This window comes from Pinus tabuliformis, chromosome 4_1 (assembly GCF_031772625.1).
Source record: "Pinus tabuliformis cultivar Carrire ecotype Pingquan chromosome 4_1, CPIR1, whole genome shotgun sequence".
NCBI classification, from domain to species: domain Eukaryota; kingdom Viridiplantae; phylum Streptophyta; class Pinopsida; order Pinales; family Pinaceae; genus Pinus; species Pinus tabuliformis.
Window position 1 is genome coordinate 601,306,822 of NC_142303.1, and position 17,311 is coordinate 601,324,132.

Sequence of the window (17,311 nt, forward strand, 5' to 3'; positions counted from 1 at the left end):
TTGCAAATGAAATAAAATAACAGTATACCCGTTCCACGGAGGGCCCGTCCGCGTTTCAGAGGTATACTGGATTGTGCTCAAGCAACTATAGAATCAACGCAACAAGGAAATCGTGACTGCAACCGTGTTTTTGGTATTAAGTTCAAAACTCTGTTTTCAAAACGATACAATGATAACCACTAACTGACTACACATAACTGTGTTTTCATATGTTTTTACAACGTTTACATTTCGAAATGAATGTACATTCATGATGCGGCTGTTGCCGCTTTTGCTATGGCATAGTTTTTAAGTTGTTTCCATTCTGAACCGATTTCAAAAAGGAATAAAACTACATCGGTTTAGAACCCTATGTTGTTGCTGCTTTTGTCGCCAACATGCTATACTTTGACCGTCATTGATCGTGCCTCCAGGAGCGTTGGTTCTGCTGTAGGATAGGTGTTCGTCCATGCTTGTACATTCTACTTTTCATCCCTATCCTTTGCTTTAGCCTCGCTGTCATGCCATATTTCAAACAATAAACCAATTACAGGATGTTGCAACTTCCTGTAGTCTTTTTATAAAAAATCCCTAATTCTTTAACATAAAACTCATAAATCAATTCTAATGTATTTAACAACTATAATACTGTTAACTAATCAATTTCAAGGGGTCTAAGAGATGTACGAAGGAGAAAGGTAGGCAAACGATGTGTTTGAAGAGGAAAAAGGAGGTCAAGGAATGGTACCAACAATGCAACTTCAATTCCACCAAAGCGGGAGTGCTCATCCTGTATGGTGCCTTGGATGTTGGTGCTACTCTAGGTATCAACTCAATAGATAAATCCACCTCCCTATGAGGAGGCAACTATGGAATCTCTGCAGGGAACACATCTTGAAACTGCTGCAAGATAGGATACCTCCTCATAATTTCACCATCCTCATCATCCAACCCTTTATCACTGGAAATATGTATTGCAAACAATAAACATGATTTTATGCTGCTGCACTTAGCTTGCATGTTTGTAACCATCATCACTGATGCATGTTTCTACTTTCCATGCAAGACTCTCTTTTCTCTAGTCTCATCCAAGCACTCAATGGCCTTCTCATAGCAATCTACCTTGGTCCTGTGAATAAAAAACCAATCCATGCCCAATAACATGCTATATGCACCCAAAGGAAGAAAATTCAGGTTTGTTGTTGTAAGCATGCCATTAAGCTCAAATGCACAAGACTTCACCTAATGATGAACTCTTCTCTTAGTCCCTATAGCCAACTGCACCAACCAAGATTATGCATGCACTTATCCAAACGACACTTATCCACCAGTTCAGGACTAATATAACTATAATTTGGTCCTGGATCAATAAAAAAAGAAACAACTCGATCACAAAGCTTACCTTCCATCTCGATGATGGATACCTAGTGGTATGTCTACCCGTTATCAACTGCTACATAAATCGAGGGAGTGCTCTGAGCTACATCCCCAACTATTTGTGCCTCTTGAGCACTGTAGATATGAGGCCTAGCACCTTGATACGATGGACAATCCCTCTTTTGATGGTCTCCACCACAAGTCCAACACTTCAATCGTTCTCTGCCACTACCTTTATTATGCTGCTCCATAGGTTGAGACCCACGTCCCTTTTCAATTACATTGGACTTCTTATGAGGAGCCATATTTTCCTTATCACCCACATCCTGAGATCTTCCTCGCTTCTTGGGCCATTTTCCTTTAGTCTTCTCCCTACCCTTCCATTCACGCTTGAACTCATACTCGTGCTTTGGCTATTCATAGCAATGCTTCAATTTTATGATGGCTTCCTCCAATGATTGACGATCATCAAACTCAATCCAGAATTTGAATGATAATGGCAATCCATTGATGAACCTTTGGAACTTTGCTTTCTCTTCCTTGAGATATGGCACATATCTCAATAGCTCTAGAAATCTCGTTGTGTATTCTTCATATGACATGGAACCCATCTCGATCTCGTAAAATTCCTTGGGATTTCCATGATAATACCTCTCAGATAGGTACTTCTTTATGAAGATTCTTTCAAATTCTTCCCAAGTCAACTTCTCTTCCCTGATGCCCCTGACATGCTTGACATCTTCCCACCAGATATCTACTTTTCCTTTGAGATTGAAAGTAGCTATCTTGGCTTTCATATTCTCTGAGTAATCATGAAGTCTGATTTTTTTTTCTCATTCCAAGCAGTCATGATTTTGCATCTTCTGATTTGGTCATCTCACCATCAAAAGTAGGAGGCTTGGCCTTCTTGAATTCCTATGGTAAATACTTCTTGCCACTCCTCCTATGCTGATGTTGGTGGTGATGCCGATGGTGTAGAGCTAGAATAAAATCCATGCATACTAGCCCTCCTCTCAGGTGTACTCAATGATCTGCTACTCTTTATTGTATCATCACAATCCATCCTATACCTTTTTTGAGACCGAATTCCATATGGCCCATTAGTCTTTCTTCTTGCCTATCTCCATGACTGAGCCCCAGTTGTCCATGTTTCTGTAAATCTGAAAGGCTTTGAAGAATAACCACATTAACCTCAACTTGCTTTTCTTGAGCTTTTGCAAGCCTTTATTGAGCTTCAATCAACCGCTCATTATTAGCTTTACAACTTTTGATCTTTGTCCTCGGACTTCTTAATGTGTTTGCTAGATCAAGGGAGTCTCCCTCTCCTTGATGCTCAATTGGTTTTTCCCATCCCACTGATTTCTCTTATGGCATGTGCGAGGAATCATATAAACTTTACTCAACCACTTTGCTCTTCATCCCTTAACCTTCTGTTTTTACTGCGACTTACCATTGTTATATAAATAAAATAAAATGCATAATCAAAAGCATTACCTCAATTTACTTCCATTGAGGCTATTGCATCTGTACAGGTCAATTCAAATTAGTATGATACAAAATAATATTAAGAGTATTTCAGTTCATGCATGAATCAAAACAATGGCACCAAAACTATAACAATATCATGTACATGGATATAACAAAAATAATAATAAAATAACTGATATGCATGTATGATAAACATATAGATTTGCATAACAATCTGCATTTACCCTGAGGTCCATTGCTATGAACCCGTTCTAATACCACTCTAAAACATGCCACCACACATTTACCCACTTTTACTTGCTTACCAAGGTAAACACGAGTTGATAGTTACTATGCATGACCCAACTTCCAAGATGCAGTTATGGAAACGGGGTCTAACTCATCAACCTATCTGCAAAACACCCACGGGTACATGATCACGCTGATATCAACCTACTTTTTCCAGGTGGCCATTCCCCTGATCTTAGTTCACTCTCTGTCCTAGTTTACACCCCAGCCGCATAAATACATCGCTGTTAGTGTGGCCAAAGGTCTCTAGCTCAATGGATAAGCCTTCTTGGGTGTGGTTATGGCCGGAATTTCCCAGTTCTGACAGTGCGACCACAGAATTTGTTCCAGACATTTAAGGCAAACCTTCATGCCAACTACTCTGATTTGTCTAAAACTCTGTCAACAAGGTTCTCGAGTCTTTATGCTTTGTTTCTAAGCTCTGCTCTTGCTCAAGCTTTCCCGATACAAGTTATTCATTTTTACAAACATGTTGTGGCTAAGGTGCCTGTAGGTTTAGATGCATAGTTTATTCACTATTTCATTAGTTTTGTCAGAGATTCATCAAGGAGGCTTACTTCCCTTTCATGCTAGCTGTAGTAAACCACATGTTAGCTCATACATACTTATAAAACATCCAATATCCTTTCAACCATGAGCAAGATCAATAAGAAGAGCACCTCATATAATAAGAAATATACCATGAATGTAACATACACTTAACTGTAAATGAAGCCATGAAAAACGAGTCACATAATCAACACATTAAACCAAAACTTAAACTCGTTGATCTCATTAACGAATAACACATATGAACATATGCATAGTACCAACCAAGTTAGGGACTTCCACATACCACCTGACCATAGATTGGGCTAAGACAAATCTTTCTTCTAGCCCAATCACCCCTGTGCCATATTTCAAGCCTACATTTACGATTACATGGGATAAACCAAAACATAACCAAATAGGAAATCTAGAGGAAAATCACCTCGACCCCCATACCACAATGATTTCACCTAAAGCAAGGCCTAGAAATCACCAAACCAATACAAGCTTGGATGCCTCAAAATTTCTTCACTATACCCAGAGAAAATTTTCTTTCTCCACCCACCTATCAAAGGCTCACCCCGATAAAACCATCTCCACCTTCAACCCTCGAAATTTTCCCGAGACCACCTCAACTAGAATCCAAAATCTACAGACATCCGAAGCTCAATCGAATAGGGAACCCACTTCATCATGACTATTCAAGAAATGGCATAAGGCAAGGTTGTGCATAACTGTAAATCCAGGAAAATCTCCATGCCAATGAAAACAAAATAACCAACAAACCAATGTATGAACCATGCATTCAAATCCCAACAAGATAATCATACATGCACACCATTACTTGCAAAACTCCTCCTGCTGGCTGCTATTTTCTTTGTCCTTTTCTGCCCTTGATAGCTATTGTTCACACCTTCTTCTTGGCTGCCAAACAAATTCCTCTTGCGCTCCTTGCTTTCCTTGCTTGTCTCTCGCTTGTGTCTTCCCTGTGTTCCTTGTCTTGCTTGTGTTCCTTATCTCGCTTGTGCCCCTGTGCTGCAGCTTCTCTCCTCTCTTTACCCAAAAAGAATGTTAGAATGTTCTCTCTCCAATTTCTTTTTATTTTTCATTTATTTTTCTTCACTTTTCCCTTGCATGCATATTCTCTTACTATTTTTATCCTTTTCTTGTCTCTTCCTCTTCCCTATCTGCTTAAGTGGAATTTCTTTCATTTTCCTTTTTTTTTTTTTGCATTTTTGCCTCTTGTCCTTACTAGCATGTAATAATTAATTTGCCATTTATTTCCTTTTGCCAATGCCAATTTCCATAGGCAATAAATAAGTAACCACAATTGGATCCCAATTTAATGTTTTCCCCCTCATTTAGCTTGGAATACGTGTCCCATGACCTTGATTTGATTTTTGCTTTTATAAAGTCCATACATTATTTATTTAAATGGAAATTTAATCCGAGGCTATTACAATTTTCTTCTCCATTTCTATAACGTGGCTAAAAGCCCTAACAAATCTCCCAAGATTGACTCCTTACATATCATTCTCTAATTTTTACGAATGGCTCCTCAACTTATCAACCTATTAAATGCCAAGATCCTAGACATCTCTAGTAATCTTGCCTCCCTTGACATTGGTACAAGAATATTTGTGCCTCAACTTGGTAACTCTCCAAAATCCTCTTTCAAGGTGCTGTGAAAGGAATGCAATAAGTCCTTCATTCTTTGCCCCATGGGAATTCCCCCCTAATTCCCATGGGTGTGTTGACTTTTTTCTTGTCTTCATCAATTAGTCTAACATAACTCACAAGTCTTCCATCTACTTTTGTACTCTTCCTTTAGGCTTGTCACCCTAGACAGTAGAATGTTTGATAAACCTAATATCTCCTCGACATTCTATGGACCCCCTCATTGAGAACCCTTGTCACCAAGCCTTCATTGCACTTTCCATAGGATTAAAATAATGAAACCTACACGAGGATCATTTGTATAGTTGATCAATTTCTCTTCATGGTCCATCATGATTGATGAAACCCTAGCAACCATCCACCATTATTTGTTACTTCCGCAACAATAATCATTGTATTCAACCAAATTCTCGATGAGAGACACATTCCCATTCAACACTTCATGTCTTATCTCCAATTAATAATAATGATTATTACTAACAAAATTGATTTATAAACTAAGTAAAGAAGAAAATGCTTAAATTATTAAGAAAACAATTAAAAATATTACAAAATGATAATAATAAAACACTAATTTTTTTTTAGTATCCATGAATATTTAATAAATCCAACATTTAAATAAAATTATTATAATTTTTGTGCGGAGAGGCGCTCTCCAATGCAATTTCTTGTCCTGTCCTCTTAAACATTTTGACTTGGTCAAATTACATAAAAATAAAATAAAATTGAAAAAAATAAAAAACAAAATTAAAAGATTAATAATTCTCAATAAAACATTTTGACTCGGTCAAATTACATAAAAAAAAATGAAAAAAATAAAAAATAAGAGAATAAATTTTAAAATAATATTTACAATTATAATTAATAATTAAACCAACAATCCATCTTAATTTCCGATCTACCAAGTATCAAAAGAGATCAAATCTCTTAAAATGTTAACGCCCTTTAAAATAAAAAAAATTTGATCCTTGTACATTTAGTGGATCCAGAATTCAAATAGATATAAACTAATTTTATTATTATCCTATTTTCTATTAATATCCTAAACTTTAATTCACCTCCAATTTACACTATTTTAATAATCTAAAATAATTATTATAATTAAAACAATAAGTGTAATAATCTAAAATTAAAATTAAAATAATATATCTTAGAGCAATAGATTGTGCATTCGTGACCAATTACACCTTCAAAACAATGAGCAGAAAGCTCATTAAAAATGGCGAAGAGGCACAACCCATTTCAAGTTGATCAAGCTAATCAATAGTTTATTTATTTGTTTCTTCATTATAAAGTTTTAGCGGGAGGAACTTTTAATTCCCCGCGAAAAATTTGAAAAATCGGCTTTGAAAAATCGGATGCCTGTACATGAACGCACAATAGTCTCAATACTCTTGACTTCCAATGGCTATAATTCCTATGACCTAGACCCTAAGTGCTTGGGCTACTTTCAAAGGATATTGTCTCCACTCCCATTTCACTGTAACTCGCCCTCCCTCTGTGCAGATTTTCTAGTGAAAAGCATGGGTATACAGGGGCTTCTCAAGGTCATGAAGCCTTACATTGAGGCTGTCCACATTAGAAAATATGCAGGAAAACGAGTAAGCATGATGCCATTTTAATATAATCTCTGCAATCCCCAATGCCTACAGTTAGCTGAAATGGTTACTTTTACTTATTCCTAAATGGCGTTTCCTGTGTTTTTTTTGTCAGGTGGGCATTGATGCTTACTCATGGCTTCACAAGGGAGGTAAGCCCATTTCTGCACATAAGTTAAACATCTATATTTTTTGGGTGTAGTTTTAGCAGGCATGAGGCTGACCTTTTCCTGAATCAGCCTATTCATGCAGTATGGAGCTCTGTCAGCAAGCTCTGAATACCAGAAACTCCAAGCTCCCCTACTTGCAGTATTGCATGCATAGGATCAACATGCTTCGGTACTACGAGGTGATTCCAGTCGTTGTGTTTGATGGTGGTCATCTCCCATCAAAAGCAACAACAAAAGAAGAACGCCAGAGGTTTGTTTATTCCCACAAATCTGGGGTTTTCTGTTATTATTGAGAAGCTCATACTAGAAATGTACGTGTTGTATACATGCTCTGGGGAAACTACTGGACCATTTTTTGCTAATGGGTTAACTTCTGGGTCCCTTATCAATATCAGATTTGATAAAAAGAGGTTTTGTTGTTATTTTCATTGGGGAAAACCTAACATTTATATTAGTGCCATTGCCATCTAATATATGCTAAGCCATTTTACATCAAAATAGTCTCTTCCTACCTATCCATGCAACTAAGGCAAGTGTATAAAATCTAGCCCCTGCTTTTAGCTTTCAGTAAAATAAGCTGAACATTGAATAGCTATAGGGTCCAACATTGAGAATTCATCTATTTAGTTACCCTTTCTCCTCGCAAATCTTAAAACTGTTGTAGGAATTGGAGAGTGACCAACTTGATCATCTGCGAGACACTTCAGACAGATATGTAGTATAACCAATGGTCCTTAAGGACAGACTGCCAGTGGCATAACAAACCTCTGTAAAACATGGCCATCAATTTTTGGTTTCACACAATAGCTGCAGTTTCCATCTGTTAGTCCTGTTTCATAAGGATTTCATGCTGTAACTACTTATTGTTTTTTAATGTCCAATTATAAAAAATATCAATGCCAAGTTTGCTTCGTTTCCTTCATCAGGAAATTCATCTAGTATTAAGTACACATCCATGCCTATTAGATGAAGATTTTAGGGATAGCTTATTCTTTACTGGGCTAGTTTTTGGAGGTTTTCTATGGGATCATATTGGTGAATTACTTTTGGTCCCTAAGCCACTTGGCAAGTGTAAAAATTTAGTGCCACTTTTACCAAAATTCCGTGCTGTAATATGAAGCGTTTCATTTTTTTATATGAACTACTTGCTTTATAGATGTATAGGGTGCATCTGTAGGTGTGACTGAATTCTAATCTCATTTTGTTATTGGTGGATTGAACTGATGGTATTGCCTTACTATATAAGGCCATTGTAATTAGTTACTGTTTTCTCTTTCTTAGGAGGAGAGATGCTTGCCTGGAACAAGCTAGAACCAAATTAGCAGAGGGAGATGTTAAAGGTGCTATTGAACTCTTCCAGGTATTTTTTCTTATCAGAAACAAAAAATCTAGATTTGAAGTGCCTGTGAACCACATTCGTTTTATTGTCACTGTTTATGAAAACTATATCTTTCTTGTGCTGAAGTTATACTTCCCCACAGTTAGTGATGTTCTGCTTCGTCTATTTTCACAGAGAGCAGTGCATATTACACCATCCATGGCAAATGAACTGATTCAGGTAGTGCTTTTGATATTGCCAGAAAGGTTCACAGATTTTTCTGCCATCTACGTTTCTGTTTGAGATGTTGCCACTTTGAAGCTTTGTGCTGATTGACATTTTGAACTCTTCCTTGATTCAGATCCTTAAGACAGAAGGAGTTGAGTTTGTTGTTGCACCTTATGAAGCAGATGCTCAACTGGCTTACTTGTCTAGGTTGGAGCCAGAGAAAGGTGGAATAGTAGCTGTTATCAGTGAGGACAGTGATTTAATGGCATATGGCTGCAATGTGGTTTGTTTTGTTCCTAAAAGTCCTATATAAAATAGTACATTCATGTTGCCACTTTCTTTGGATAGAATATATAATTTTACATTTGGAAGCATTTATAACTTTTTAAACTGATTATTCTTCAAGGGAAGTTTGGTTCTGTTGGATTTAATAATTTTACTTTTTGAAGGTGTTGTAAATAGGTTATTTACAAAATGGATCGGTCTGGAGATGGAGAAGAAGTTATAATGGACAAGGTCTTCAACTGTTTGACTGCACCTGCTCGTGAACTTTCGTTTAGATGTTTCACTCAAGAATTATTCACAGGTTATACTTCTAGCTTCATAAGCTCAGTTGGCATTTGCTCAAGATATCATTATTTTAGTAAGGACTGGTATTAAATGTTTTGAACTGCATAACCTCGTTGTCCTTTATTTAGCCGTGCTAAAACCCAATGCACTTTCTTTAAAGTCTAGGTTTCTGACAGTTTGTATCCCTAAGTTCAGCTGATGTGGGACAAAAGTATGACTTGTACTGTTTTGGTGGTTACTCTGCCCTCATTTTGTAATCTTGTTTCTTGCCTTGATGATAGAGAATACAGTTAGCTCCATGGTCTTGAGCAAGGCAAGTTAATTAACAAACAAAATGGTGCCCGGACTGACAGTGGCTTAAATGTCTTCCTTGCAGGCATGTGTGTCCTCGCAGGTTGTGACTTTCTTTCATCAGTCCCTGGTATCGGGATCAAACGGGCACATTCATTGGTGTTGAAGTATAAAAACATAGATCGGGTAACTCATTTTACTTGAATGAAATGCTGAAACTCTGTTAAATTTTGACAAAGTGTTTGTTCGTATAATGCAATCGGATTTAATAACAAAGGATCGATATCATTTCTTCCCGCTTGAGGTTGATGCTTTCATTAAGCAGAGTAATTAACATCTTACAAACATATAGACTTTCACCAAGTTCCTTTGCACTCTGCAGAAAAACAAAGAAAAGTGACAGAGTTGTACCTTACAGTATATATTTATTCCAATTTTTTAAACACCTATAAATTTGTGCTTTGATTTCTCAAAATACTTATCTCATCCAGGTTTAAGATGAATCTATTATCTATGTTGATATAATTTGTTGTTAAGTTAACATTTGTATCATTTTTCCATAACTCTAGAGTGTGATGGTAATTGATATTGATTTAGCATCATTTGTTTGTGATTTGGTTACTAAATGTATGCAAATACAGATTTCAAAGAACTGAAGTTCTTAAGAAGCTTGTTTGTTTCTTCTTCTGGATTTGAAAGGAAAATGCAAGATACATGATAGTAGGGGAAATCAATCTTATCTAGGGATTGGTTTGTGCAGGTTCTTTCTGTGTTACAACTAGATAAGAAACGTCATATACCTGAAGGTTATGTTAATTCTTTCAAAGAAGCAAATGCGGTTTTCCATCATGCTCGAGTGTAAGTTCTCTAAAGGTACATCAGTCCCCATTTGAAGTGATCTTTCTTTTCTTTGGTGCACAAATAAATGTGTCATAATATGAAAGCTATGTCTCTGTTTGACAGGTATGATGCTGATATGAAATGCCTCTCATTTTTGAAGCCATTACCAGAAGGATTCTCTCAGGCATTTGATGGCAATCTTGATTTCCTTGGTCTGTATCCTTAGTTTGGTTTCGATACTTCTTTAGCTGCTTTTCTGATGATGTATAAATCTTTTCATCCACATCACATAAATGTTGGATGGCCCAAATTACTGGTAGCCTGTAGAATTTTTTCACAATTGCAGAGGATGTTCAAAATTTGCCATAACAGATATTCAGAGAATTGCCACCGTCAATGGTGATTGCCATTGCTGAAGGACGATTGGATCCAATAACAATGGAAGCTTTTGATGAATTTCCACAAATCCCTTCATCGCTGGAACATCGAGTAGTCTATGCAAATGAGACAACGCTCTTACAAAGTCAATCAAGAGAATCAAAGGCCAAAAAAGACAGCAGTCCATTTGTCTTGTTATCTGAGAAAACTCGAGTAAGTAGTTCGATGATTTTGTGTAGCTAACCCCCTTTGAGAATGCCTTTATCTGTAGATATATTATTGTGCGATTCCTTGTTGAGAAGTTAATGATGTGTACAATTGTGAGATGTTTTTATTAGGATTGTAATATCTCAGAACAATTTTTATTCTTCGCAATTCGTTCTCACTCTTAACCATTTCTATAAGATTTAGATGCAAAACTAAATTACAAATATAACCCTTCTCATAAAAGTTGAATCTAAACCTTAATGATTGGAATCTAAAACTTAATAAGGCTAAATTGCAGATATAGCGTCATTTCCTCAGTTCAAAGTTGCTAGTATTACCTACAAGATATTTGCCGTCTTTCTATGAGCTTTATTGATGCATTCTTTATGCCATAGGATCATCATTTGCATTCTATCACGGTGTTGGCATTCCAGAATCCAGACAGATGTCCATGGAAATTGGAAAGTTCACCCATGTTATTTTCAAAATTTTCATACCAAAAACTTATGTTTTTCTTTTCCTGATTTCCAGGACGAGTTTTGTGTACAGATTGGAGAGGAGCCTTTGCAAGAAGTAACATATACAGCACACAGGAAGGAAGGCAAGTTAAAAAGCAGCTTCCAGAGTTTTTACATTTCTTTGAAAAAACTGATATATTAGTCCAGGATTAGAAATGGCCCAGAAATGGGTCCCAAACAGAAATCGCCATTTGGGCAGGCCCGTTTCATTTTGGATGGGTCCTTTGGCTCTTGTTTCTTGAGAAACCGCCTGAAAACCCAGGTGGCTTACAGGGGAAGGAGGTAATTACTGTAGTGAAAATCTAGTTGGTCGGTGGTTCTGACCTGGATGATTATTAGCCTAATTTACGCTTGTGGTTTGCCGCAGCCGTACAGTCCACTTATCATGGTTGAATGGTCACTAACAACTCATTTTCAGTTGATGTATTTGTTCACATTGCAATCTATGAACCAATTTGCATGAAAACTTCCATTGGTTACTTATTTTTGTTATGGAAGCTGAAAAGGATGGAAATGCTATTAGGTGTTACATTTATGATCACAAGATCTAATTAGAATTGTCTCGGGTTATCAGAATCAATATTATATAAATGAAGTTCCAAACTTTTCAATGGTTTGATTTTTTGATGCACAGGGAACAACATAAAGTTAGAAGTCAATGAGGGAGTAGCAGAATCGGAATGTTTTCTGCCAAGCCAAAAGGCTTGTGAACTTGATAGAGGTTTAATGACACACTTCAAAGCAATTGCTGAACATTCATCTTTGACAAGGTCATCCCTTCACATGGATGATAATCAAATGAAGAATAATGGGATTGCCCTGGAAGTAAGAGGCCAAAAGAGAGTTTTTCCTCCTACCCCAGCTAACAATCCCTTCAAGAAAACAAAATCAGAAGATCGATCTGTTCGTCTTGCAGACAGTCTTGACACTCACTCGCCTCTAGGAACTTCTAAAACTGATTCAGCTGATGCCCATTTGTCTGAATTATCCAAGAAATCTGAAGGTAGTAAAAGAATTGCAGCCGAGGTGAGCCTTAAAAGCATTTTTCAAAAATCAGAATCAAGGACCACAAAGGATTCAAACAAGCCTCATGCTGTCATTCCTCCATGGAATGAACAAGAGCTTTTGTCTACAATCAACAACTTTGCTTCTTCAGAAGCTGTTTTGCACTCTGACATTGTTACTCCAGTTCGCTTTTCGGATGATCCAAGCAGCACGCAAGTGATCCAGAGGACAGTTTGTACACCTACTACTCAACCATGCATGAATGGAGTAGATACCAAAAACACTGCAACTCCTAAGTCTTCATCACCATCTCATGGTACGCATGGCAAAAGAACATCATCTAGCACTAAGCCCAACACTGGCACTAAAGGTAACAGGGTTAGTAGTACTAGCAAGAACTTGGCTACCAAGAACAGTGGCATATTGAAATTCTTCAACAAAGTGTGATTTTTCATTGAAAAATATATGCATTCAGATTATTTTGCACATGGAGATATTAACATCGAAAGCTCCCTGAGGTGGGTTCGAAGGTTTTTTTGGGGGTTATTTTGTTCACCCCAAGGAAATTGCAAGCGCCTTTTCAAAGATGAGAAAATGCCATTGAAGGCAAGGGTGCAAATTTCATTTTGATTTCCGAGTTAGAAATTTGTAATTTATTTTGGATAAAGTTTATATGGTTGTTGCAAAAAAAATATAGTTTATTTATTTATTTTTTAATTTTTTGGATAAATTAAAAAATTAAATTTTAATTAATATTATGAGTTTTACTCTTATTTAGTTATTAGATTACTGGATAGTTCTAAGGGTTAGCTCAATTGGTCAAATAAGTGACTCGCTGTTTGGGAGGTCACACAGTCAATTCTCCCCAAAGCCTTTGGGGTTAGGCCTAGCTATTGGCCGCTGGGCTTGATACCCTTGATCAAGCTTAGAGATTTTTGTGGATCGGGGTGTCCGTGAACCACAATACCCTTGATACCCTTGATCAAGCTTAGAGATTTCCGTGGATTGCGGGTGTCCGTGAATCACGATACCCTTGATCAAGCTCAGAGATTTCTATGGATTGTGGGCCACGATACCCTTGATCAAGCTCAGAGATTTCTATGGATTGTGGGTGTCGGTGAACCACGTGAAAAAAGAAGTTATTAGATCACTATGAGATAAAAAAACTATTCAAAAAGCGAAAATAGTTATAATTGTTTTCTGTTTTGTTTTTTAAAATAAAGCATTCTATTTTATTTTGGGATTTTTTAGGTTTAAAGATTATTTAATATTAATGTATTTAATATGAGGGATTTTTTAGGTTTAAAGATTATTTAATAATAATGTATTTAATATGAGTTCATTAATTTGAATTTGAGTTGGGGAATATATATATATATTTTTTTTTTGCATGTGAGATAAATTTAATGAACAATACATGATTTTTTATACAAATATAGTTAGCCAATGTGGTAATATTGGTAATAACTTTGAATTTTCATTGAATGAATACAAATGTGACCATGTAAGTTTCTATAGTTCATCCCTTTTAGATTCATGGTTAGTGCAATAGAAGCTCGTATATATATACTCTTTTATTTATTGTTTATTAAACTTCAACTTTTTGATGGAAGAACTTTCTCTTTTATCAAAGACTATTGATTTTATTTAGAAAATTCAACACCTCAAGCTCGATGAAAATGACTTTATGGTTAGCTTTGATATTCTCTTTATTCATCTAAATTTCAGTTTGGGAAGCTTTGGACATTATTTGCAAATTGGTAGACTTTGAAACCTTAATCTTACTAGCGTATGGTTTTCTTCCACATTCTTCAGTTTTAAAGACTTCCATGAATAGATTGAAGGTGCAATTATGGGGTCTTTTTTATCCTCCGTCATTGCCAACATCTTCGTGGAGCATTTTGAAAGCCTAGCCCTAAATGCCTTCCATCTAAAGCCCAAATGTTGGTTTCGGTTTGTTGATGACACCTTTATTGTTTGGCCCCATAGTTGCCTTTAACTCATTTCCTCAGTCACCTCAATAACATTTGTCTCCATATCAAGCTTACTATAGAGACCCATTAAGACAATTTTCTCCACTTTTTAGATGTTCTCATTTCTTGGTAATTTGATAACATTCTTAACCATCAAGTTTATTGCAAAAAGACCCACATTGACAAAGCCATAGTCTGCCCAACCTTCAAATTTGTTCATAAAATTATAGAAATTTCGGCAAGATTTTGATAAAATATGGTAGGAATTTTTGTAAATCCAGGTTATAGCTGTCAAACTTTAAGATTTTGGGTACCCCAAGGGTTTTTTATGGTGATAATCCATTTCTACCATTAAAACTAGATTCAAACATTCTTATTGCGAGATTTTTTGAATATTTTTTTGTCGGATTTTGACCATTTTTGGCTGTTCGAGCAAATTTGAAGGCCGAGTAGACGATGCCCATTGACAAATACCTTCATGCTTAGTCACACTATCATGCACCCGAAAAAAATGTTATTCTAATTTTTTTCAGCACTTGCGCCTTTTGTAATCCATCTTAATTTTTTAAGGCAAATGCGTACTCATTTGCAAAAAATCATAAAGCTTTTTGTTCTTGTAAAGTTAAATCTACAAATTCCATGGCCTCTTCCTTTCCTTTAACCTTCCTCCCTCTTTCCTATATTCAAAGAATTACTAACAAAATATCTAAGGTCATATCTAAAAAGAATATAAAAACTATTTTTAAACCCCTCAAAATCTTCACCCTATTAGAATCACAAAAGATAAATTTTACATTATGTCTAGCCTTAGTGTTTACTAAATCCCTTACTCTTGTAGCGAATCATACATTGGGTATAGATACACTTATCTTTAAGAGCTTGCTTGAAAGGACATATAATAAACACTTGCCATAATTATATTGTAAAATTTGCGATCATTATATATATATATATATATATATATATATATATTGAAACACCTCATTTGTTTTGACTATCTTGTCACTATGTTACATTATTTTATTCACATAATTAAAAAATTTATTGAAATTAAAAAACACCCTAATAATTTTAATTAAACATATTCTAAAAACCTATTATTAATAACCTTATTTAATAAATTTTTTACCCTCTATCCTTTCCCTTATTCTTTTTACTATCTCATTAACTCCTTATCTTAACCTTTCTTCTTTATTTTTTTACATTTTTTCCTTTTTTTTTTTTTTTATTAAACTCTTTATAACTTTCTTTCTCATTCACATTCCCTTCCTTTTCTATTTTTCTCTTCTTAATTATTAGATTCTCATTTTTCATTTAAGACACCCCATTTCTCTATGAAAGTGATTATTATATTATATTTAATTTATTACTCCAAAGTTTTTAATTTCTCTTTATAAACCCATATTTATTATATATATTTTTAAATTAATATAATTATTATTCATCTTTATTAATTCATATCTAATTTTCTTTTCATTCACTTTCAAGTGTGTATATATGTCTCATTTTGTTTATTTAATCACTTAAGGATTGAAGAGGGTATACACAACTTTTGTCTTATAAAATATCTATTCAGCATTTCGAAGATGATAAAAGTTTAATATTCAAAAACATAAATAAAAATAAAAGATTGGTATTTTTCTTGACAATTTTATTTTATTTATTTATTTATTTTTTTTTAAATTGAAATTTTCATTTTTTGACATTTTATACAATTTTTGTATTTTTAAAGATAGATATTCAAAACTTGTTAAGTTGAGAGGTTTATTCTACAACCTAGTATAAAAGAGATGTAATTCTATCCATGCTCAATGTGGAGTTAAACACATTTTTTAAAATAAAAATAAAATATTCTTTAAATTAAAAAATAATGTTGGCTATAATCAAAATAAAAAACAAATATACATATTTGGTTAGTTTTACTTAAAAGTATTATAAAACTTAGTCTTGCTCTAGCTATGTTTGCTTTATTGGTCGTTGATATTACAACCCAATACAAAGATATATGGTAAAAATATTTCACTCACTCAGATAATTTTATTTCAACTTTTAAAATAATTAAGAAAAAAAAATAAAGTTGATATTATTTATATTTTCATATTTCTTTTTCATATGTAAATAAACCATTTTAATATCCATGTTAACATTTTTAATGGGGGGAGCCAAAAATGGCTTTTGCAATTGTTGTTAGGGTTTTCCCACTTGGCCTCAATGGCTTGGTGACCACCATGAGCTTTGGATTGGTTCTTGTTGAGGGAGATGGGCAAAACAATGGAGAAGGTTTGCTCCAACTTCTTGATAAAGACACCAATAAGGGGAACAATGGAATGTATGAGGAAGGTTGGCTCTTTTTCTGGTGAGGTAGGAAGAGAGTTTGGCTTCAAATCATCAAGGCGGTAAGTCTTTAGAACTAGGTGTCATGCTCCTTGAAGGTTTATTTAGTTGCTCCTTTGCTCTTGTCACTATAAATAAATCATTTATCGCCACCTTTTCTTTGTGGAAAGGCAATTGTTCAATAGATTCTACCCAACAAGTGGTCAACTTCTTGTCGGCTATGTTTGGTGTGAGTTATGGTGCGTTGCTTTATTCCACTCTGTTTTATTTTAAAACAAAACAAATGGTGCCATCCATAGTGGTTTTTCCGTCGGTTTGTGTTTCCATTTTCGCTATGTTTGGTGTGAGTTATGGTGTGTTGTTTTATTCCACTTTGTTTTATTTTAAAACAAAACAAATGGTGCCATCCATAGTGGTTTTTCCCTTGGTTTGTGTTTCCATTTTCTATACATTGTATATTAGACATATCTCCACCTTGTAGAGAAGGGGTTACTTTGATGCTTGCAGATACTCTGGAGGATTACGATTACTGGGTTTCTTTGCT

General features: G+C 35.1%; 2 protein-coding genes across 2 annotated transcripts; both read left to right on the forward strand.

The window, feature by feature from the left end:
• The first annotated feature begins 6,756 nt into the window (after positions 1-6,756).
• LOC149177430 (exonuclease 1-like) lies at positions 6,757-10,578 on the forward strand. Its single transcript, XM_089421748.1, has 10 exons — positions 6,757-6,938; positions 7,051-7,087; positions 7,175-7,355; positions 8,387-8,465; positions 8,619-8,663; positions 8,785-8,934; positions 9,114-9,237; positions 9,598-9,698; positions 10,273-10,370; positions 10,476-10,578. The coding sequence occupies exons 1-10, from the start codon at positions 6,861-6,863 to the stop codon at positions 10,576-10,578; spliced, it is 996 nt and encodes a 331-aa protein (XP_089277874.1). The 5' UTR covers positions 6,757-6,860.
• Positions 10,579-10,706: 128 nt separating this feature from the next.
• On the forward strand, positions 10,707-12,074 carry LOC149177431 (uncharacterized). Its single transcript, XM_089423409.1, has 2 exons — positions 10,707-10,943; positions 11,469-12,074. The coding sequence occupies exons 1-2, from the start codon at positions 10,749-10,751 to the stop codon at positions 11,595-11,597; spliced, it is 324 nt and encodes a 107-aa protein (XP_089279535.1). The 5' UTR covers positions 10,707-10,748; the 3' UTR covers positions 11,598-12,074.
• Positions 12,075-17,311: the final 5,237 nt, after the last annotated feature.

Excerpts from the sequence above, each read along its gene's own strand:
- LOC149177430 (XM_089421748.1), top strand. The coding sequence starts at position 6,861 with ATGGGTATACAGGGGCTTCTCAAGGTCATGAAGCCTTACATTGAGGCT. Across the intron at positions 6,939-7,050 it reads GAAAATATGCAGGAAAACGA|GTGGGCATTGATGCTTACTC; the intron begins GTAAGCATGATG and ends TTTTTTTGTCAG. Across the intron at positions 7,356-8,386 it reads ACAAAAGAAGAACGCCAGAG|GAGGAGAGATGCTTGCCTGG; the intron begins GTTTGTTTATTC and ends TCTCTTTCTTAG.
- LOC149177431 (XM_089423409.1), top strand. The coding sequence starts at position 10,749 with ATGGTGATTGCCATTGCTGAAGGACGATTGGATCCAATAACAATGGAA. Across the intron at positions 10,944-11,468 it reads TGTTATCTGAGAAAACTCGA|GACGAGTTTTGTGTACAGAT; the intron begins GTAAGTAGTTCG and ends CCTGATTTCCAG.